At 39.7% G+C, this 23,905-nt stretch overlaps 1 protein-coding gene across 1 annotated transcript; it reads left to right on the top strand.

The window, feature by feature from the left end:
* Window positions 1-3,785: 3,785 nt before the first annotated feature.
* On the top strand, window positions 3,786-23,535 carry LOC137470007 (uncharacterized). The gene is made up of 7 exons (XM_068182989.1): window positions 3,786-3,794; window positions 4,073-4,276; window positions 6,439-6,675; window positions 7,223-7,312; window positions 7,987-8,064; window positions 9,779-9,874; window positions 22,887-23,535. The coding sequence occupies exons 1-7, from the start codon at window positions 3,786-3,788 to the stop codon at window positions 23,037-23,039; spliced, it is 867 nt and encodes a 288-aa protein (XP_068039090.1). The 3' UTR covers window positions 23,040-23,535.
* The last annotated feature ends 370 nt before the right edge of the window (window positions 23,536-23,905 follow it).

The following is a 23,905-nucleotide window of genomic DNA, read 5'->3' on the forward strand; positions in this document are numbered from 1 at the left end:
TATCTGAGTTTGAAATTAAATTGGGTATTTACTGCTAGTAAAGTGTATAAGGCTTGCTTCCATAATCAGTTCAGGCAGCTTTTACACTGCCTCTCCTCCAGTGGAAGCATATTCAAGGATGCCTTTGTTTCAGCAGCATTTTGTTGAGCTTTTGTTTTATGTGAGTTACACAAAGCTTAGAAACAGTCTTTTGTACTTTAAAAAGGGAATGAGTCTGAAATAGTTTTTGATTAGTAGAATATGTTATGTATAGTTGTACTTTGAAGCAGGAAAGTGTTTATGTTCTAGGAAGTGCATCTTTAAAACCATTTTCTCTCCCATAATTGTGCTATTGAAGCAAATACTTTAAATAGAAAAATAGGTGAGAATGTGTGTTTGGGTTTTGAGTTGAATTGTAGTAGCAGATGTATGACCATTGAAATGTTCTAGGTAACTGGATTCTACTTGCCAGTGGAGACCAGGCTGAGGCTGTAAGCAGCGTGTTTCACTGTCACTGTGATTTCAGTGTGGTGCTTTCAGAGACATGGGTGGCTTTCATATCTTGGCTATTATTGTTAGGCTGTTTTGGATTCTCTTTAATTTACCAGAATGTTTTAGGGTGATACATAGCATTTGCACACCTTTGTTTTCTGGAGGAAATATATTCTCTAGGGCATCTGTTGGTGAGATCTTATCAGAATAGACACCTTGTGTTTTATTAGAACAATTTGTCCTCTTAACTACAGGGGTATGATACAGAGCAGTAGTTATGTTATGGAGAGACAGCCTTTGAAAAGATGAAAAACATGTTGAAAGGAGGTAAAAATGTCACATGACTTGCTGGTGAAATACTGAAACAAAATGATCTGTTACCAATCAGTTGGCTCATTAACAGTGAAGGGAGAAGAAAAATGTGTTTCCATGGAACATAATAACTGCTGGGCTGATAAATATTTTCGCCCTCCAAACACTTCTGATTTTACAAAACAAGCACTGTTACACCGCCCATATTCCCACAAAGCTTAAAGTCCTAAATACAAAATTTACCTTTGTTTCATTCCAGTTGCTTTTAAGAAAATGTAAATCTATGTGCATCTCACTTTGTGTTTGCTGCTAGTGACTGAAACCAATCATGTTTTTAATATTTTTGGGTCTTAGTTTCCCCACATATGAAACACAAGAAAGAACTTCCAAACTCTACCTATGTAGTAAGAAGACCAATTATAATCTGTAAAATTCTGTAAGGAGAACTGATTTTTCTTTCTTCATATTAGGATATTTGCCTGTATCCTACTGTCTCAAAGCATGGTCTTGTAGTATTTAATAAAATGAGAATGAGCTAATAAATTACTGGAAGTTTTTTAAGAGAACTTCATTTTTGGAGTACAAATCTGCTATCTGTTACCTCAGTGAAATCAAGGGGTAATAGAAGCTTGTTTCCTATCTATATCAGTTTTCATTAATATTTCAGAATAAGGAATCTGTTTTATTTTTGGCAGGGAAAACAGAATCCAGTAAAAACATCAGACTAAGAGGTTGAATTCACTATCTTATTTCCAGTCCTCTCCCTTTTCTTTCATCAAAAAGGATCAAGTTGTAAAAAACAATTGGAGATTAAGATTTGTTTGCAAAATAATATTAGCTTGCACTCATAGCAGTCATATTCATTGGCTTGGTTTCTCGATTTTACTTTGTGGAAGTATAATTCATGTGTTTTGCATATAGCAGGTACATGAAAATGTAGACTAAAGGGCATTTCTAGTTGTTCCATTCCATCTTTTGCTATTGATACAACCAAATAATGAAACTGCTTTCATAAAGATAATGCTATCCACAGTATTATGTAGACCTCATGAAAATTCTTTGCCAGAATTGTTCTGTTGTTTCTATTTTACTTTGTACTACTGTAGATCAAGAATATTAAATACTAAAATTTCTTGGGTTACAGGTGTTAAACAGGTACTGAATTTTCCTTACAGCTGGATGCCAGCATGAGGAAAAGCATCCTGCCATAGGAGAAGGCAGACAGGGAGCAGGAGTGCCCTGTAGCTCTGTGTTCCCAGCTGAACTGCAGGGGGCATAGGGATGTAAAATCTACTGATGTTCATCACCATGCTACTTTGCATACAGGAGTCTGCCACTGCAGCTGAGTCTAGGCCTAAAATGATGAAGGGATTGTCAGCATAAGTTTAATTTGAAATCTGTCTGTTACTTTGAGAGAATTTTACAGAATTTGGCAGGCTCAGTTTGAGAAGATGTTGTTTAGGATTAGGGATCAGGGTCAAACAAGGATGAGATGTTTTCTTGGAAGAAGTTAAATGCTTCACTCTACCCATGTTTATTTTTAGAGTGAAATTGCTTTTTGAATTCCTAATGAGCTTAAAAGTTGACAAGGATTTAAGCAGTGTCTTGAAATACCCTGAACATTGAGAGATGGCACATCAGTCTGAAATACAACTGTCCAAGCCACTAGCAAACAATTTCACCTAGTGTACTGTTTTTCTGTCTGATTAGAATTGCTATCCCCCTAGTTGATATTCACAGAAAGCAAAGTTTCTGGTTAAGGGCACCCTATATTTCCTTATTTGAGACAAGTGTGAAGAAATGTCAGGAGATATCCTGCCTTGCAGTTTGAATTGTCAGGAGGAAAGGGAGCCACTGCTGTGTTGTGATTGTTTGTGCTGCTTTCCCATTGATCAACTAAATTGACAATCAGCTCCACTGTCCTGAGCAATGTGGTTTAGAATAACCAGAAATATGGGCTATTTACCAGCAAATAGCCATATCACTGAGTGTCAGTGCAGTTCAAAATGTGATTTAACAGCAAATTTCATGCAGGAAAAGGCCAATCATGCCTTCCTTGTACAGTACAAATAATCCTGTGATGGGGTTATCATCTTTTCAAGACTCACAGAAAGGTCTACGCAAGATGCTGCAATGCTGTCCATTTCCATTTCCTAGTATTTTCAGCCATCCTAAAACTGAGAGAAATGAAGAATCCCAAGGGGACAACCTTCTTTGGCGGCTGAAGATGAATCAGTGTGTCCAGCATGAACAGTCTTGTCCTATTTCCTTGTCTTTTTCCACCTTAGATCTAATAGAGATGGTGACGTTTGGGTTGCTGGTAGCAGTAGCGTATCTGTGTGCGTGTGTGTGTGTGAACATAACCTTTGTACATTTAAATAGGAAACTTGAAACTTACAGAACTGTTAAATCTCAATCAAATACCTGTTAAAACATGTGAAAGTCACCATGTCCTTCTGATTGCCCCACCACAAGCTTGCTGAAAATTGTTTTCATTAGTTTGTTTTCTTCACTGATGTATCTCATTTGTTTGGCATCAGGCTGCTTTTTGCCATTGGATTTGTATCACTGTAAGAAAATGCAGAAGTGAGATTTAAAGAAAGCTTCAAAGAAAGATAAAGGTTACTTTGAAAAATTACTTCTAAAATTCAGTGAAATTTAGGTATGTAAGCAACCTTGACACAACTTGTCATGTATAAACTTCTGAGTGAGAAGAGGATTTTGGATGCAAATAAGTAATGTGCATTTTGGGAAAACTGAACTATAATCACTTTGTAAATGAGCAATCCTTAAAAGATCAATTAAGTGTTGTGCTTTCTATTGATACCATTCAACAAATGAAACATTTTATTTAATGAATAATGAAGAGGGGAGGGACTTAATAGCTTTTTTAAACTCAGGTCATGAGATGAGATGGTCACTGAAGGTCTGAGTACTCTTGTTTGTTTTCTCAGTAGTGCACTTTATTGAAGACTGTTGTCAATCATTAATTCTTCTTTACGATGCTGAAGGTAGGCTTGGTCCCATGCTCTTATAAGTCCTTAAAGGCTTCCACTATTTTCAGCAGCTTCTGCTTGCTCTTTGTATCACCAGTAATGCCCATTTACTGGCATTACTGGTGTCTTTGTGGGACTGAAGGTACTTCTAAGGGTAAAAAAGGGAAATGCAGTATTTGCAAGAATCTAAAATACCTTGCAGAACTTGCCAGGCAGTTTCTGCACTTATATACCTCACTTGCTTTCTTAAAATCTATTCATTGCCTTTTTTTTAAACGTCTTCTTTCCTTCAGGACTCTATTAAGTGGCTTCCCAAGTCTCCTAAACTGTACAGTGGCCATAACTGGAGCTCCCAGGGCTCTCGCTGGGCCTCGTTGAAAGGGAAGGAAGGTTTTCATGGTGGTAACCTGTACAAATTCAGCTCTGCTAATGGAAAATGGAGAGAAGGAAGGATCAGTCCCGAGCAAGAAGCAGAGGAACTCGAGGATCCTGATGATGTAAGTAGTGTTGAAATTGGGAGAAACAATGTGTGTCTGTGAAGAGGCTGTAGCTGCTCACACTGCTGTGCAGCAGAGCACTTTGGGGTCTGTGGGACCTGCACTGCTTATACTCTCATACCCTTGCTTGCGCAGAGGGTACACAGCTATGTTCAATGTTTTATTCCTTCACTTTGCTTGCAATTAATTCATCCAACCCTCAAGAGTACAGTTTGACCTGCAGGTTGAGTAACCTGAGCAGTGATGAGACACGTTTTTTACTTTTCTCCTACTTATACCCCCAGTTACCAAGCTCCCTCCATCTCTTTCAGGTAAGTAGGTTGCTGGCAGCACTTGGGGCTCAGCATCCCCCTAGGCCTGGATGGTAGAAAAGTGAGGTTGCAGTGCTCCTCTACTGCATCTTAATTTTGGGTGAGGCTCTTCCAGGATGCTGATGTCTGTAAGCCCCTGCCTGCTGTAATTTCTCCAGCCTGTGCCTGCCAGGTGTCTGTCACCTGTGCTGCAGCCTGGCTGTCCTCTTGGTCCTAGCCTGGGAAAAGAAGGCGGTGATTGCACTTTTGCAGCCTTTCCCTTTCAGGGCATTGCTCGCCATTCTTCCTGATGTTAGCTGGGAGATGAGGCAGGAATTGGGGCTCCTGCTCCTCTTCCAGGACCTCTGCTTCCTTCCTAGCCCCCGTGAGTGCTGCTGGTGTGCCCCCTCCTGCAGCCCCTAGTCCTGGCTCTTGCTCATGGCCTTCTTCCCTGGCACCCACAGCATCACAGCACTGCAGACGTGTCTGGGTCAGCCAGCCTGGCACTCTTAGGAGAAATCTCTCTCAAGAGAAGAAAGGTAATGAATGTTTTATGTGAGTCAAAGCTAAGGAAATTCCCTTTTAAGTGAAAATGGGAAGCAATCATGCCTTGCAGGCTTTCCCTGGAGTTGGCAATACTTCTTTTCATCTCAACCAAAAAGAGATCGTGGGAAAGTGCCAATATAGATTGAAACATAGACTGTCCAGTGGAGTTCTGCACAGCTGCTCCACGTAATGCCACTGCTTTTTATTTTGGTATTAAACTTTTAAGCTTAGAAAAACACTTATGGGGTTTATTTTCAGAGGTGTTGATGTGTGTTTGCTGCATCATTTTACTGCCAACAGAAGATAGAAGGATTTGGGCAATATGAAGATTTGATTTGACATGAACCCATCAAATTAAGAAGCAAAAATCAACTAAATATAAGTAAAGCATTCCTAAAATGTGAACAGAATTTGAGCATTGTGTCTGAATTTTATTTAACCCTTTGCCAGGAATAACTGATAGCTGGAAAACTTCACTATATTTTGCAGTCAAACTTATCTGAAGTTTTAATTGTTTAGTGGATGTATTTTAATTGTGTATTTCTCTCTTCAAGCCCTTGTGGTTTAGCTAAACATAGGGTGACACTGTGAGCTCCTCACTGCATATCGGAGTAGGTTAACCCTAGGGCCAAACTTCAGAGTAGGCTTTAGTGTGCGCCACCTTTGAGGTTCCATTTCCAGAGGACTCCTCAATCATTTAAGTTTGTAGGTCTCCACTCACTGCCATTTGCAACTGAAGTCAATCCAGTGACTGAAACAAAGTCTTAGATACGTAGATGCAAGGTAGAGGCTTGCCTTCCCTCTCACACCTATGGTCCCAAGAATGGCATGTGAGTTTTGAGGAACTGTAAGAAGTGTTTTCTTTTCTGTAGGGAAATATCTTTCCTTTGCCTTGTGTGTGTGGTTCCTTCCCCCAGAATAGTGGATTCAGTGCTACAGAGCTGCCAGAGGCTGCCCAAAATACTCTTGTTCTCATGCTCTGCCATTTTCACAGGGCATTGCAGGATTTATGCACATATGGATATGTGTGTGTTACATGTGCTTGTGTGTGGCAGAGAATCTAGTGAAAGGCTATACAAAATCCCAGTCTTTTCCTTGTTTCTTCAATTTCAACCCAGTGTTGAGGGCAAAACATGCCCAGAGAAATAATGGTAGAAGAAATCTTTGTATGTTTGCTGTGAAGTTCCAGTTTTATCTTCAGTGAAATAAATTCTATCATACAGCAATGTGAGAGTGAGGAACAAGTTCATGTTAGCTTGGGTAAGGTCTGTGTTTCACATTCTCCTTGCTGTTGCCGTGTTCACCTTTTTTATCTTTAACCCTCAGGAACCTATTTCCAAGTTTTCTGGCAGCCTTTTTGATAGCAACGAAAGCACGCGAGATCAAAGAAATACCAGAACAACACTTCAAGAAAAGCACAAGTTGGCAATGAAAGGGAAGACTCTTCCAGGATCTAACACCAGGGTGCAGCCACCTGTGCCAGCAGCAGGCAGCTTCCCCAGCGAGAGCGGCCGGACCACGGAGGAGCTGCGGGTGCTGGATGTGCCGCCGCCCCCGCTGAAGGTTTGGAACCGCTGCATGGGCTGGGCTTGCTGCTGCTGCTGGGGGCTCTGCATGTCTGTGGGGCAGTCCCTGTGTCTGTGGGGAGCTCCTCGTGGGTGAGGCAATTTGTGAAAGATGCAAAGAAGGGGGGACATTGCATGGCAGATATCATGAGGCTTACCTTAAAGAGAGTAAGCTGAGGGTTGTCATTGCTCCCCATGGTGTACATGGAAAAAGAATTTCCCATTAAAAAACTCCAATAAAGCCCACTTTCCTTGTAGTCATGTATCTCACTTTTTGCATGCAACTTTGGTATTGTGAGGCCAAGTCAAAGGAATGTGCAGGTGGGCACTGAGCTGAGTCTTCGTTCAGTCCATGGTTTCAAAGCAGTGGTGATAAGTCCTGCATGTGCCAGTGTTGAAGTGTAGCACCATTTTTCTCTAGGCTGGGCTCTCCAGGGGCATGTCTGCTGGTGTTCAGAGTGGGAGGTAGATTTTCAATGCTCACATAATTAATAGGCAATATTTTTGATTAATCAGGTCACTTAACCATTATAATTCTTTTCCAGGTAACCATTACTGTATGCAGTCAGATGGGGAGTCTTGGTATTAGCATTGCTGGTGGAAAGGGCTCATCTTCATGTAAAGAAAGTGATGAGGTGCATTTCAATATTAAAAATTTATCTAGTGATTGTTACAAATAGACTGATGAGTAGTTCCTTGTGTTATTGTGTTTTGTTGTTTGCTTTCTGAGATTGTCCTTCATGTAACATTTCCATCTTTCTAAAGCTAACAAGGGTAAACATAGGTAGCTTATTTCCCAGAGTAGGATCTGGCATTAGATTTAGATGGACAGCTCCAGAAAGGATGATTTGGGAGAGATACCTGTTTGTAAACCAATGATTTTGCAAAGGCAACCTGATGGCTGAAACACTGTTGTCTAATTCTCATTTTCTGCCTCAATTTGGGGTCACTTCCTTGGCAATCCACATGCCTCTCCCATCTCATTTGCTTATTCCCAGGGGCTAGCTTGATTTGAGAGAAATATTTCACACATCTTCTCACTGATTGATCTTTTAAATAAATCTTTGTTTTCCAGTGTGTTCCCCATGGCACAGTGTAAACAATTACCGACTTTTGTTCATTGTTGTATGTGTCAGCCATGGAGGCATTTTTTTTTGTCTTGCTAATGGGCTAAGGCATTTAGTTTTTAATTTTATGGAGGCAACAAAACAATAAGTCTTGAAAATTAATTACTTCCCATTTGCTTTTTATCTTTGGGAGTACAGTGGGAGAAACTGTCACTTCTGAAACCTATGTTTTGTGTTACCAGGGGATCCTGATTGCACGGCTGCCAAAAGATGGTCCACCAAACTTGGCTGGTGTACAAGCAGGAGACAGAGTGGCTGAGGTAGATGGGTTGTTTGTCACTGTGGAATGTGTTCTCTTGTTGTTGTCTTTAAATCAAATCACTTAAGAGTTGGGGAACTTGACATGCAGATCTAGGCTTGCCTTAGCTTTTTAGATGCTTGCCATTATAAGCAATGATAATAACATTAAATTGTTGTATTCCTTCTTATTATGTTGTAGTTGTCAGATCTTTATGTTCATAGTGCTTAACAAAATATTATTCATTTAAATGAATGATTTACAAAAGAAAATATTGGTCTTAGTAAGTGGCTATGTAACTATAAATGCAATATTTGATCCAAGAAGCTTTCTTGTGACATGGTATTAGATTTACTAGATAAGTTGAAGGCAATTACAACAAAGAATTATAAACTAGATGAGCTTTTTTCCCCAAGGTAATTTTTGGTGGGATAAGAACAGCTCAAAGTAAGTCCCCTGATGGAGGCTTGCAGTGCCAAGGAATAAATGTACTCCACCTCAAGCCTCATCTTTCCTAGCAGAAGCCACATTCTTGAGCTTCAGAATTTCCCAACAACAACGGGGAAAAAATGGTCGCATACAGTTTTGTGTTACTTACTTTTGAGGTACCATTTGGTTTCTACCTGCTGAGAATGATAGAGTAGGAAGAGAACCTCTATAAAATTACTTTAAGGTGAAACTGGTCCATATTTTTTCAGCTCTTGTTCTCTTAAACTGTCATTTATACTTGGTTAGATTAATAGTTTTTGTTCTAGCATGGTCCATGTTGAATTAAGGTGGGATAGAGCAAGCAATATTGTATGTCTATTAAATTGTCAGGAATAATGGTACAATCTGTATCTGCCAAAGACTTTAATGATAAATTAATCTACTGATTTTGTAAAACTATGCTATGGAGTTATGAATAGAGGGTGGTGTTCCATAATATGTAAATATTGTGTTGGTTTGACAGTTCTTAAAAGGTTAATTGTAGGTAAAAATCTGTATAATTTTACATTTTTTCTTTTATGAAAGGTATTGTAACAAATGAGAGAATGTAAATAATTCTCTACATATTTCATATTATCAGAAGACTGGGGAAAAAAACCCAGGATTTTTAGTTGCTGTACCTTTAACATCTGAGCAGAGTTTCTGGTCAAGTTAGTATCTTAAAAATCAAGCCTGTTGCTCAGGTTCCTCCATGAGGCTATAATTAATTATTTATTTTGGGGATTATTTGGAATATACTGGGTGTTAATGGCTGTTCACTTAATTGATAGTGAAACAAGTAAAAAAGAAGAAATTTCTGTTCCTTTGTGTTCTACCCTGGTGTTATTGTACGAATAGTTAGGATTTCTCCATCTCCCACAAGATGGCAGAATCATTCATCTGTTTAAAGAATATAGAAAACAACTCTCTGCTTTGTGTGTGTGTGTGTGACGAGAAGGAATTAATGAGGTGTGGTATAGAAATACTGCTGTTTTGACCACAGGACTAATCTGTGTACAAATAACAAGCACTTTCCTCTTGACACTGTGTGTAACAACTTCTTATTCTTGAACTGGTAATTTCAACAGTTCAAATATAAAATTCACCAAAAATGGGAAACAGCAAGAATTGCAATGTTATTTGCTTTTGTTGTACAACCACATGTAGCAGTAGGGCCAGGTGTTTGTATACTAACTTGAGAGAGAGGGAACTCCTCTTCTTAAACAGCATTCAGAATAAAAATATGTTTCTGGTGTTTTCTTTTAAAGGCAACCTTTTTTTCAGAGCCTGCTGCCCTTGATGCTGGTCCTACTGAAGCTTCCCCCAAGGGCAGCCCCTCCCCGACAGTCAACCATGTCATAACAGTAAGTAGGATGGCCCCAGTAAATAACAAGTCACTCTTACCTAAGAAATTTGTGTTGTCTTAATATTTGTGTTGTCTTTATATTAATGTTAGTAAAGACTAGCACAGAACTCAACACATATCAAAGATCAGATACCATACCAAGCAGTTAGATGTCTGTCACTGCAGCTGGGACATGGCTTCTGGAGGAGCTCAGCTCCTGGGTGAGCACCCACATCGCACAGCAGAGCTTTTGAAGCACTCTGGTTTGGGGAATTTGGGTCGGTGTCCATTCCCCTAGTCTGAGTCATCACTCTGTTGTCTGGACTCTGTCTCTAGTTAATGCAAGGAGCAGCATTTCCAGGGTCCCTCTTTTAGGAGGGAGAGGGTGAACTGCTACCTGGAGGTGACCATTTTCATCTTCTGACAGGAGGGGGAACTTGTGTCACAGGCTAAGACATGCCTGTATTTTAGGTGACTAGTGAGAGAAAGCCTACTGCACATGTCACAGAAGGCAACAGCTGAGCCTGCAGGGTGCCTTTTAGAAATCTACTTTTTTAAACTTCTGTAGCAAGTTCAACTCTCTGAAGATCTACCCTAATCTTGGTCATCTATATGCACCACTGAAACTATGGCTTTACGAGGAAGATACAATAAGATCAAGGTATTTGAATAATTAAGGTCAAAAAGCATCTTACTTGTATGGAGCTTGAAGTACCAGGAAGCAACAACTGTTTCTCCTACAGCAAATGCCAGAGGAATGCTTTGTTTGATTCCTCTTCTTTCAGTTTTTGTTAAAATCTTTCTCCATTAATATAACTCATAACCCAATTAATGGCCAAAAGTGAAAGTATGTATATTATATAAAAGACTATAATCAAAGACCATATCAGTTTTTATTAATCATTTAGATAACTAGCATGATTTGTTAGTTAACTGAAAAAGTGAGCAAATAAAATAGATCATGCAACTGTTTTTCTCTGGTTTCCTCTGTTAGTCACTCTTTGACATGTTGAGCTACAGTTCTTGTCCATAAGATAGACTAAGAAAGCCTTTCTCTTCTATTAGTTGCTTAAAGAAACTTATTTTGAGGCCTCTGGCCTCCAACATCATCTTGAGATCACGACTTAGACCAGTTTTATTTTCCAGCTTAAAACACTTTCATCAATTTGGTTTTTTTTTTTTTTCAGTTTTACCTGGTAGCTATTTCTTAGTCTTTATCAGCATTGCAGGAAGCATGAGGTTCCTCTTAGAGGAACCACTGTTGGAAGGGCTTATTCATGCATTGATGGTGGCCTGGATCTGTTGCTGTAGTATCTGACTTTTAGTATTTTCATCCAAAAAGGAGAAATTACTGTATTTTTATATTGTATGCCTCCCTTTAAAGTGTTTATATTGTATACTCCCCTTGTTCAAGTGTAGTAGGGGGAGGAGGCAGATTAGACAGAGATACTTAACTTAGAGCAGAGTACTCAGAGGGAGTCAAAACCTGAATATGTTCCAAGTGTCAAAAGTAACCAATGTGCAAGTTCTTTTGTGAAGAAGCATTTGTATTTCTGGTTTTGTTTCTTTTGAAATCAAAATCTTTGTGCTGTAGCAAATGATAGATGTTATTGCCTGTAACCTGGAGCAGCATTCATCAATTTTAGAGATTATGGGTTTGTGGGGAGTATCCTGCTAACTTGTTCCTCATCTGTTCTCACTTTGAAGTCTCTCTTATTCCTGAGTAACTGAAGGAAATTTTTTTTTATCTGAAAAACATTTAGAGCCTGGCTTCTCATGGAGGACTTGCTTTGCATGTTCAGATAAGCAGGTGGCAGTAGGACCTTAATGCAGAATCTTCTTTTGTGCTAGGAATATAGGAAGGTTCATTTCCTTTGTGTTTCTGATCAGGTTTCAATAGATGTTGTGTCTGCATCAAGGGAGGGAAGGATTGAAGCATAATGGCAGAGAAACCAGAGACTCCTATTACTTTTCTGCAAAAACTGAGTATGTGCCAGATGGTGTCATCTTTCTTCTCCCTCTCTTCCATGTCATCATCCTGCCTTCCAGCAGATACTGTCTTCATCTGTTTGTTTTTATTGTATTTTAATAAACATCCTCTTTGCATATGCTCTCTGTGATAATATTTGTCTCATTCTTGCTAGCCACAGCCCACCCCATCTCCGTGCCAGCTGCTCTGGCATTACAACAGGCAATGCTGCTGCCAGGTTCAGGTTTCCTTTCTGTTTTCCACAGGCTTGGTTGCTCTAACTGCTTCTAAAAGGCTCATGTAATTGTTAACTCATCCAGCCAAACTCAATTTCAACCCCTTTGTGTCAGCTTTAAGATTTCATGACAGTGTGAATGACCAGTAATTAATTGGACAAACGAAATGTTCTTTCACAGTGAGTCATTGTTTTGCAAAGGAAAAATGAGAATCTTCCTTGGTTTTAATTATAATTGAGTATTTTGCTGACATTTAGATAGAGGGCTCAGAACTTTAATTACAAGTAGATAGTTGTTGCATACAGTATTTTATAGACTTGCCTCAGTTATGCAAATCACACCTCAAAAATATGAAAACATATTTTATTTTATTTTATATATATATTTGAATTGAACTTAAATTAAAAAAAAAATCAGAGATATAAACAAATGCCCATGCTGACTTTAACAGAAGGAATTTTAACTTGGATTCTGGAGTCTTCATTTCATTTTTGCTATTGTTTCCTATCCATCCTCTCAAATATAGAGCCAACTCTTCACAATCTTTTTCTATCATAAATATTTTTATTCAAGCTCTGACTGAAATTCCCAGAGGATTTTGTCTGACTGAATGGAGAGTGTTGACAGGTTTCAGCATCTTCTATAATTTCTTAACATGCATCATCATGCCATCTTCTTTGACTCATTTTTGGGGCTACTAACATAATAAGGATATTAGATAGTTTGTAATTAATATCAAGTCTTCAAGATACTTTAATCTAGTATTTAACTTAAATTGTTAGCATATTCTTTGATTTAATTTTATGCCTTTGCCATGGGAATTTCCTCAATAATATCTTTTCATATAGTTCACCAGAAGTACAGGTGTCACTGATACTAAGATTTTCAAGCAAGGTTAAAGTGAGAGATAACAATTAAAAGTGATTGTGTGATTAAATAAATAAATAAAAGATGAAGCTTATAATACTGAAAAAATCTGAAGAACTTCTTTAGAAGGCTAAAAAAGCCAATTTTTTTGGCTGCTCTGTTAAAAATGCAGAGATACCAAACATTCCTAAATCTGCAAAAAAGCCCAACCAGACAAGTGTACTAGAACCTGTAACATGTATCAAAATGAAATCCTCTTGTGCCTGCAGAAAGTGCATAAGCAGATACACCATCTCCCACAGTATGCAGTTGCTGGTCTTCTGCCTTTGTCTCATATTGTTCATATGAGAGTTGTGAGAATTCTTACATGGATGAGAATCCCAGCAGATCTACCTTCTTCATTTCCAGTTGATAAAGACTTTTCAGGAAAAAACCTTGATCCACTTATATTAGTTAAAAATCATCAAAAATCTAATTATCAAACCCTTTCTTTATTTATCTGAGCATGTTTTAAACATATCAGAAAATTAAAATCATACAACATAAAATAAAACTTTTGTTTCTTTAATCATCGTCTTACTTTGTTAAATTTTAAAAGCAAAGCCTGTGGAGTACTCAGGTCAGAGAAGCAGTGTAAAAGGAGACAACTAAAGTGAGGTTCAGAATGTCTTTATGATGAACAAAGCCAGGTTTCTTCTTAAGCTTGTTTCAAACAGCAAAGACCTTGCTCACATCACATACAGTGTTTGACTGACCTATAGCACCATAACGTCTACTACTTTAAGTTTCTCATGAGGAACTGCTTTATCTCTTCTCCAAAACATTTTCATGACTCTTTTAATCTTGTCAGGTAAGGGTGTTGGTGTTTTTATGTTTGTTTTTTTTTTTTCCCTATTCTGACAAGCTGAGTTTGTTTTAGAAGTCAGGAATCTAACTCTCCACTGCCTTGCATCTTGTGCAGGTTTACATGTTTGCAGAGAAACCTGTGAGCCTTGTTGGTTTAGCTCACCTTAGTCACTGTGTGAGCTCCAGTGGAGTGTGAGCACCCATGTGCCATGTGATTGCCTCCTCCATTTCATCTCCTAGGTTGCTTCTGCTTTTATCTAAGCAACTGAGTATTTCTGAGTCACGATGAAAGATGGAAGATAAAAGGTGTGTGTTGTAGACACTGTGTTTGCCTTCATAGTGTAGTGGTTAGGGAACTTATTTTGTGAATTTGAAATTAAGTTCCTGCTCCCAACAAATGCTTCTGTTTGCACAGTGTATCTTTTTTCCTCTCTTGCTTTTAAGTGTTTTTCTCACATACTCAGTCAAAACTGACTCATTTCAAACTTTAAGTTCTTGGATTTTTCAAAGCTTGTAATTAAAAATGCTGAATAAGAAAAACCTTTTAAAAGGACAGGACACTAATTGATCTTTTCAAGTTACCATATTAAAATACCTCCAAGGTGGAGAAAATCTACAAAATGAGCCCATCATATGGTAGACAATATAAGCACTGCAGACAATATAAGCAAAAACATACAAAAGACAGACTCAAGCAAGGCACATTGAACTGTGCTGTAGGATAGAATATTATTTGAGAATAAAAGAGGATAGGTACTTAAAGAGCTACACAAATGATAAGCAATGTCCTCCCTTGTGAAAGGCATCCTCATGGACTCTGGGAGTACTGCAGGGGAAGAGACTGCACTGAGTTCCTGCAGGCTTTCTGACAGCCACTGCCTTTCACAGGGGTGATGATTTTTCTCCAAAAAAATCAAAGGGTTGGCAACTTGGACCACAGGTAGCACAGCTTATGGGGGCAATGCCTTTTAAGTCTCCTGATGTGGTCCGAGCAATGCTTTTTCTTTGATGTTTTCATAGCATCAGGCCATAAAAGATTACATGCTTCTATGAAAGCACTTATATGAAAATCTGTAAGTCAGGTTCCAGTGTCAGGGAAGTCACTATCCAGTGGTACATTTGAAGATGAAAGAAATGGAGCAAGGACAATTTTTCATACACAATTTGAATCATCATGCCTTTTGTGCTTGACAGCATTGCAGATATGACATGATGAGGATTGATCTTCCATTTTTGTTGTGAGTTGACAGAGCTCCATCTTTCTTGCCTTGTGCATTGCCCTTGGGAGGCACTTGGCAGACAGCAAGAACAGAAAGGAGCTTTGCTCTAAATGTGACATGACCAAATGTTATATATACTGCATGCTGGAAGACAGATGAAACATGCAAGATGTTCTCTTGCTATTCCAAGAAGCAGAGAAAATACTCAGTTTTAAAACTGGGCTGTAAAATATATCAATATCTAGAAAATTCACACAGAGGAAATTTCCATAGAATCATAGAATGGTTTGGGTCAGAATGTACCTTTAAAGGCCATCTTGTACCCCACTTGTAGTGACCAGGGACATCCACTAGAACAGATTGCTCAGAGCCCTGTCCAACCTGTCCTTGAATATTTCCCGGAATGGGGAATCCACACCTCTCTGAGCAACCTGTTCTAGTGTTTTACTGCTTGTCAGGTTCATTGACTTCCAGGAAATCACACTGAGCTGAATTAGATTTTGGAGTAAATCACTGTGCACAGTGTTGGAACAGCAACAGGGAAGAGGGATGGGCTGGTGTGGTAGCCCCTTCTCAGGGCTCTTACCAGGCTGCTGCACACAAAACTAAGGCAGCACTTCCAAAAGCTTGGTGCCCAAGCTCCTCTGTTGGTGCTTGAGAGTGGTGTGGCTGCTCCAAGGGCAAGGATGAACTAAATTATGTGCTTCCCTCTCCCAGCCCCAAGTAACAAAAGGTGTTGTAATGAGCTGGTTGCTCCCTGAGTGCAGCAGCGTAGGTCACACAGACTTCCTTGTGCAGAGGTCTTTTGTAGCCAAGTGTAATGAGGTGCTTCATCCATGCCTCACCAAAGATTTATCTTCCCCAGAGTGCAGGAGAGGTTTATACCTCTCTCCCCATCCGACTTTATGATTTCTGGGGTTTGGCCAGAGGTCAAACACAGCAGTAAAATAGCATTGTAAAGTGCTGGGGAAAGGGATGCAGCCAGGGATTTCTATGACCAGGAGAGTTGAGGGTACACCATAAAACACATGCTTACTGGAACATCTCTGATACGCTGTGAAAGGGGAGCTGTGTTGAACGCCTAGACGGGGTTTCCACATGCATGTGTTTTCATACACAGCTGTGCATCAGCCAATTGTGCATCAGCCAGTTTCTGCCCCATGCCCCTCGACCCTGCCCCAGCCGTGTCCAGCTGCTGTGCCTGCTCCCACCTGGAGGTGGGATTGCTTTGAGTAATGAACTCACAGGGAACTAATTGGATCTCTTTCTCTCTCTTTGACTTGTATTTCCTTGTTTATTTTTGGGAGGAAGGTTGTTTTTTGCTACTGCTGCTGACATGACTTCCGTAAAAATGCCATTGGATTTGTTGTGAACTGTGCAGCTCAGATCTGCTCCTTCTCTGCTGTTCTTTTGGATGCATTTTTGCATCTTCTTTTAAAAAATTTTATTTAAAGGTCCAACTGTGTAGTATTTTTTAGGCATGAGTAAATGCCCTACTTTACTAAATTTGATTTAGACAGTTTCTTCTGTGAATACAGTCATTATCAAATGTGATCTTTGGCACCTAGCAAAGGACTGTTTTCATTGTTTAGTGAGAAGTCTAAATTTCCTGTTCAGGTCTAAAAAACTACTTCCATTCCCAGTGATGACAAAACAGGTAAGACTAAGTACAAAATCATAACATTATTCATTAGGTTTACATAAGCCCCTGCACATGCTCTTAACTGTGTTGATAATTTTGTTTTCCCCTGTTTTCCTTAGTTAAGGGTACCATCCTTAGCACTGGAGCCAGTGCAGATCAGCAGTAAAGTCAAATTTTAAACATATTCATTATTTAAATACAAATTTCAATATGAACGGAGCTAGGCAGGCATTTGTATTACAGGTGTTTTCTAGCTGGGAATATTTTCTTTTAAAATTTACCTGTTTGAACTAGAGTTAAAAGTATGTCTGGTTTTCTTCCTAGAAAAGGCCAATCCAGATTCTTTTTTCCCGCCCTTATTCCATCAAACTTTGGCCTTTCATGTGTCATTTCACCTTCTGATTTGTAGCCTCTGTCCCCAGCAGCTGGCCTTGCTGCAGCTGTGATTTGCCCCGTCGCTGCTGGCTATGCCTTTGATGAGAAGCTTGGTTTGTAACTGTGACTGTTGCCTTGAGAACTTCCCTCTCTGGCTAATATTGGAGTAAGGACCTGTGGGCTGGGAGAGGCCAGGGGAAGGGAAAGGCTTCTAAAAGAAAAACAAAATGATGGGCTTTGTTCTGTTCCATTTTAGTTTTGAAAAAAATATAAAAAGACATAATGTACTGTCTTTTATGGACTGTTCTGCAACATTTTGGACCGACATTTTGATTAGAAGTAGATAAGGAAAGCATATGTGCGCATCTGAAAGTTAAAAATTATTGGATATTAACCTGTTGGCAAGACATCTCATTTATCACATTTTATTTTAAAAACTGCTTTCAAGCATCATAGCTAGTTGTGGGATTGTTCCTGTCCTGTTTCAGTATGAAATAAGTTTTGCAGCCAACACTGCAGCTGAATTGCCCCAAGTTGTTTACATGGCTTTATTTTACTTCTTCTTGCAGAGGACCAGGAGTGCACAGGCAGCCCTGTGTCTGTGCTGCAGTTGAAGGACTCCAAGTTTCAATGTAGGCTGTTAATCCCATTAAATGAGAGTGTCTGGAATAATTGGATTTTTAGTTATGTGTGATTCAAACAAAACTGATTTTTTTTTAGTCTAGAAAGTCTTAGTGGTTATATTCAAAAAAGTAACACAAACAAGGTAATGGAAGAAGTTTCCACAGTGAGCCCAGTGGTTTTGCTACAGGACATGTCCATTTTGAAGTTTACTTTTTAGGCACTGAAAATGTAATTTCAGGGGAAAATGGAAAATTAGTAACTTATGCATTTTTCTGAAAAAGTATTCTATGTATTTTGACTATTTAAGATTGAATAGTAGTTCCGATATTATTTAAATAATGATATTTAAAGCATGACAATGGAAAGTGAGTAGGAGGACTTTGCAATTTCAACAGAAGAATTTTAAACAAGTTCAAACACTGCTGAGTAACCACCAATGGAGAAAACAATGGACTAACAGGAAATCTAGATAATTTGTCCTCCTACACTGGCATTAATTTTTTTTTTGCAGGAAAATGTACATTCAAATACAAATAGTAAAGAAAAGCTCCAAGAGCAAAGCTTGCCTATTTAATAGGCTAATGCTGAGGTAAGAGAGTGAAGGTAAAATCCCCCATGGATTCTGGGAAGAGAAGCCCTGGATTTGGGAAAAGGATATAACAAAATATAATGCAAGTTTAGAGTTGTTGAGTTTTGTCACTTTCTTTTGTTTGTGGTTTGTTTTGTTTCGTTTTTGTTGTTGCTGTTGTTGTGTTTTGTTTTAACAAAACTGAAAGAGTAAAGGAAGCTGATAAAGCTTATACTGTGATGTTCCTGGAGCTTGGGTGAAGGGGAAGGTAGTGATAGAGAATGCTGGGTTCTTAGGGGAGGGTTAGGTGAAGATAGGCCACTGTGGTTAGAAATGTGATGTGTGTTTCTTACATCCATTCTGTGTTGGTTTTGGCTTATAGAGGAGATTAATTGCTAACTTTTGCTGCAAGAGGAGAGAGACTAGAGGCCTGAGCCTCTTTTCATTGAGTTAGACCTCTGCATGCTCACTACTTGGTTGCATTTGCAATTGCATAATTGGCACCATCCTCAGCTGAGAGTTGTTTTTTCATTGGTACCTATGACTCAGACTTGAGGAAATGGGCTCCTCAGCACCCCGTCATAGAGAGAGGCACAGAGGAGGATGACTGGCTGCAGGGGAAGGAGCAGCCATGGTTTAGGGACAGTAGCGGTATAGGTTCTCCTGGGGTTTCAGAGGGAGAGTGGGCAGGGAGAGCTGCAGAAAGCGGAGGGGCAGAGATCCGCTGCACTTGGACCAGGACGTTTGATTTGTTAGAAGGACTCAACAGAATGTCTCCAAATCAGCGTGAGTCAGAGTCTGGGTGAGCTTTCACCTGCCTGGAGAGGGCACAGAGGGGCTGCTGTAGGTCAGACCTGAGCCCACTCTTCTCTTGGGAGTGCAGGTTTCCAGCCTTTGCAGCACTTCTGGGCTGAGACACTGTTCAGCCTCTGCTGTAGAAAATTGGTTGTTCCTTTAGTGCTGCTTCCTCTTTACCTGCAGCAACATGAAAGATTAGATGTAAGACTTCCCCAACACCATCTGTTTTGTGGAGCAGTTAACACAATCACCTCAGTAATGTTGAAGGAGCACTTTTCGCCAATTAAATTTATTTTATAGTTTTCAGACCTAGTTCCATCATAATATTTGAAAGATAGTATGCAAGCAGTCGTGAAATGTTTGAAGAAAATCTCTTTTGAGAATTAGTTTTGGTTCTTTGGAAACTGGGGAGTAGGAACCATGCTGAAAAAGAGTACTTAAAAAAGTGACTTTCAAGATGGCTAAGGTCTTTTCTTCAAAATGACAAATAGGTACGGGTGACTCTGCATTGCTAATGAAATACATGTCAGTCATGGGGAGGTTTGCACATATCTATTTTTGAACAGCGCTGTACACAAAGAAAGGTCTTCCCTGAGCTTTCAACTGACAGCTCAATGAAATGCAAAGCCTGGTCCTGGATATGACTGTAGGTAACTTAGAGCATGGACTTCTTCAGTAGTTCTTGAGATGTCAGAATTTCATTATGTGACCTAGTAAACCACCTGTATGTATAGATGTGCATTTGCTGTACTGCAAAGCTGCTGGCTGTTGTTAAGCAAGAAGCATCTTTCAGCAAAGAACAGAACCATCCAGTGCAAGGAAAGTTTATATAGGATGTCATGTGTGCATGACAAAAGCACATCTTCCCAGGAGTTGTAGCTTTGCCAGTCCTTAGGATCTTATATAGGTTATTAAAAGCTTCCAGAAATGTGCCCTTCTTAACTTAAGCAGAAGAAAAAGAAGGGGCAAAAAAAAAAGGTATATAATTGGGTGCTCAGTACACCAGGGTATACACTAAATTTACACATGGTTTTAAAATGAGTTTACACCTACCAGGGGTAAGATTCAGCTCTGGACTGACACCTGCACTTTGGTGTCTATGTGTAGTGTGCTATGACCAAGGGGAGTTGGACCTAATGTCAGGGGAGGCTGGGGAATAATTATTTCAATGCAGAAACCTCCTGGCTGAAAGTGCAACGGCCACAAAGCATCTATATGCTTGTGTCATTTCCTAGATCAAATTATGTACAGCAAGAAAATAATATATAAACAATTGAATTGTGTGATGTCAACAATAAATGTTCTCATGAAGTAGAAGTAGCCGATAAATAGGAAGCTCTAACTTCCTGAAAATTTTCATACTGCTAGTAAGATGGCCACTTTATTTATTATACATTATCATCTTGCCTGTTTGTTGGATATATTGGCTCACCCTTATATGTTTTCATTACATGTTAAATCTTTTTTGGAAAGCAGTAAAAAGGAGGATGATTTTGTGCATCAGAGTGAAATTTGTAATAATCCATTCATTGATAAGAACAATTACTGATACATTATATGACTATACATTAGGAGCCTGACACTGTTTTTTTCCCTCAGTTACAGCATTTAAATTAATTTAAAAACATTGCAATATGATTCTCAAAGAACACAAAGTTTTGTCCAAAAAAATTACAAATCAAATCCATGTATGCATATTTTACTGACAAATTTAAACATTTATATTTTCTCTTAATGTTTCCCTTTAATATTTTTTGTCAGTAAGTTTTGTCAGTAAAGAAGCTGAAATATGCAATTTTTCATAGATCAATAATTCATATGATTTGTGGTTCTTAATTGATCCTTTATTGCTTTCAGGGGGATGATGAATAATGAAGTTAAATTAATTTTTCATATTTACTTGTATTTATTTTTTAAAAAATCTAAATATTTTTTTCACTTAGAGAACGTTTTTTAAGAGATTAGCTAATGAGAGGAGAGGGCAATTTGTCCTAATTTTGCTTTATCAATGGCTTTTTGGCATAAAACAAAAAATGAAAGGAGGACCAAGGGGAATCAGCCTTTATTGGAAGTGGTAAGAAACAGAGACAAAGGATAAGGAAAAGTCTGAGGTACTTAATGCCCTCTTTGCCTCAGTCTTTAATAGCAAGACCAGTTGTTCTCTGGGTGCCAGTCCCCTAAGCTGTAACACAAGGATAGGGAGTAGAATGAAAGCTGCATAATCAAGGGGAAATGTTCAACACCTGCTGCACAACTTAGACACACACACACACACACACACACACACACACACACACACACACAAGTCCATGGGGCCAGATGGAATCTGCCCAGGGGTACTGAGAGAGCTGGTGAAGTGCTCACCAAGCCCCTTTCATCATCTCTTGGCAGTCCTGGCTAACTGGGAAGGTCCCAGTTGACTGCAAGTTGGCAAATGTGATTCCCATCTAGAAGAGGGGCTGGAAAGAGGATCCAAGAAACTTCAACTTGACTGGCCTAATCTTCTGTGACAAAGTGACCCTCTTAGATGTTGTCTACCCAGAATTTAGTAAAGGCTTTGACTTAATTTCCCAGAGCATTCTCCTGGAGAACCTGGCTGCTGATGGTTTGGACAGGGGCACTGTTGCTGGGTGAAAAACTGGCTGGATGGCCAGGTCCAAAGGATGGTGATGAATGGTGCTACATTCAGCTGGTGGCTGGTCACTGGTGGTGTCTCCCAGGACTCAGTACTGGGGCCAGTCCTCTTTAATGTCTTTATCAATGATCTGGATGAGGGGACTTGTTGCAGCACGCTGTCGGGGAATAACACCACAACAGGGACTGAGTGCACCCTCAATAGGTTTGCTGGTGACACTAAGCTGGGTGGGAAGGTTCATCTGCTGGAGGGCAGGAAGGCTCTGCAGAGGGACTTGGACAGGCTGGATTGATGATCCAAGACCAGTTGTGTGAGGTTCAATGAGGCCAAGTGTCAGGTTCTGTCCTTCAGTCACAACAGCCCCATGCAGAGCTACAGGCTGGGGGCAGAGTGGAAAAGGAGGGGCTGGGGGCTGGCTGCCCAGTGGAAAAGGACCTGGGAGTGTTGGATTTCACCTGACTGATTATGAGCCAGTGTGTGTCCATGTGGCCAAGAAGGCCAATGGCATCCTGGCCTGTATCAGCAATAGTGTGACCAGCAGGATTAGGGCAGGGATTTTCCCCCTCTACTCTGCACTGCTGAGGCCACACCTCCAGTGCTGGGTCCAGTTCTGGGCCCCTCACAATGAGAAAGACATTGTGCTGGAAAGATATTGGCATTGGGCTGGAGTGAGTCCAGGGAAGGACAATGGAGCTGGTGAAGTGTCTGGAGCACAAGTCCTGTAAGGAGCAGCTGAGGGAGTTGGGGGTGTTTAGCCTGGAGAAGAAGAGGCTCAGAGGAGAACTCATTGCTGTCTACAACTGCCTGAAAGGAGGCTGTAGAAAGGTGAGGTTTGGTCTCTTCTGCCATGTAACAAGTGACAGGGCAAGAGGAAATGATCTGAAGTTATGCCAGGGTAGGTATATACTGGATTAGGTAAAAAGTTTTTATAGAAAGGGTGTTCAAGCATTGGAACACATTGCCCAGGAAGGTGGCTGAGTCACCATCCCTGAAGGTATTTAAAAGACAGGTAGTTGTGGCACTTAGGGACATGGTTTAGTGGTGGACTTGGCACTGCTGGGTTAGTAGTTGGACTTGATGGTGTTAAAGGTCTTTTCCAACCTAAACAATTCTATGATTCTCTATGGTGTTACACCTCTCACATATTTTTCTCATGACCTGTTTCCCCTGTCCCTTTAAAATATTCCCATTAAACATTTCCCTGCTCTTGATTTGATTCTTTTCTCTGAAATCTTTCACATCTTGCTGAAGATACCTCGGATAATCCTCACACGCCCTTCCACTTCTGATGAAGATGCTGACCAGTTGCCCCCAGACCCTGAAGACCTGGAGCCCGAGGAGCCTGACAGCGCAGGAGGCCATGCCTATTCAGACTGTCTGAGCAGTGCTTTTTATCCTCCCTAACAGAGTACTTTTCTGGCAGGAGTTCATGGGTGGTTTTCTTTCCCATTGTTTGATTACATTTAAGGTAGTACTTGAACCGCTATGCCTTATTTATAGTGAAAACCATTACATAGAGGATGGATTGGTGAGGAGAACCCTGTTTGTATTTCTTTGCCTTGAACTTCCTTCAGCAAGAACTTGTGAACCTGGAATGAAATGCACTGGGTCAAGTTATGTGAATGTTACCACATGTTTCAGTAGCTACTTGTTAAGGTACCCTGCAGCACCTAAATGTAATGGAGAAAAAAGCAGATGATTTTTACTCAGAAGGTACTTTACCCATTTGGAAACACACTGAAAGCAATTGTATAGTTGTGTGGGATTTTTAAAATCTTGTGTCCATGTTCTGTCTATACAGCTCATCCTTCTATCTTCCCCCAGATTCCTTTGATTTGTCCCGTTTAATGTCATTTTCTATGATAATTTAAAAATAATCTGTCTTTAAATCGTCCTGCAATTTTTTACCCACTGAGAAATGTTATCTGTGTTGGAATTCTGTATCTCATTCTATTGTAATAAAGAACAGTTTCTCCAGTTATATCAGTAATGTGAATGTATATCAGATTGAAACAGGACCTGTAAGTTGTATTTTATTAAATCCAAATGCAGGAGGCACCTTATGCAACCATATACCTGAGAGTGACGTGAGAAGCAATTTCTTATGCATGAGGAACTGTCTGAAACGTATTTGTTTCCCCTGACTTGCATATAAGCAGAACACTTCTAATTTACCTTACTGCAGTATGCCTGTATTTCATGTATATGTGTGTGTGTGTGCGTGTGTGTGAGGTAAGCATTTAAGAGCAAATTGTCCTGTACAACAGTTT

The sequence above is a fragment of the Anomalospiza imberbis genome, chromosome 3 (assembly GCF_031753505.1).
Source record: "Anomalospiza imberbis isolate Cuckoo-Finch-1a 21T00152 chromosome 3, ASM3175350v1, whole genome shotgun sequence".
Classification (NCBI taxonomy): domain Eukaryota; kingdom Metazoa; phylum Chordata; class Aves; order Passeriformes; family Viduidae; genus Anomalospiza; species Anomalospiza imberbis.

Excerpts from the sequence above, each read along its gene's own strand:
- LOC137470007 (XM_068182989.1), top strand. Across the intron at positions 4,277-6,438 it reads AACTCGAGGATCCTGATGAT|GAACCTATTTCCAAGTTTTC; the intron begins GTAAGTAGTGTT and ends TTTAACCCTCAG. Across the intron at positions 9,875-22,886 it reads CAGTCAACCATGTCATAACA|ATACCTCGGATAATCCTCAC; the intron begins GTAAGTAGGATG and ends ATCTTGCTGAAG.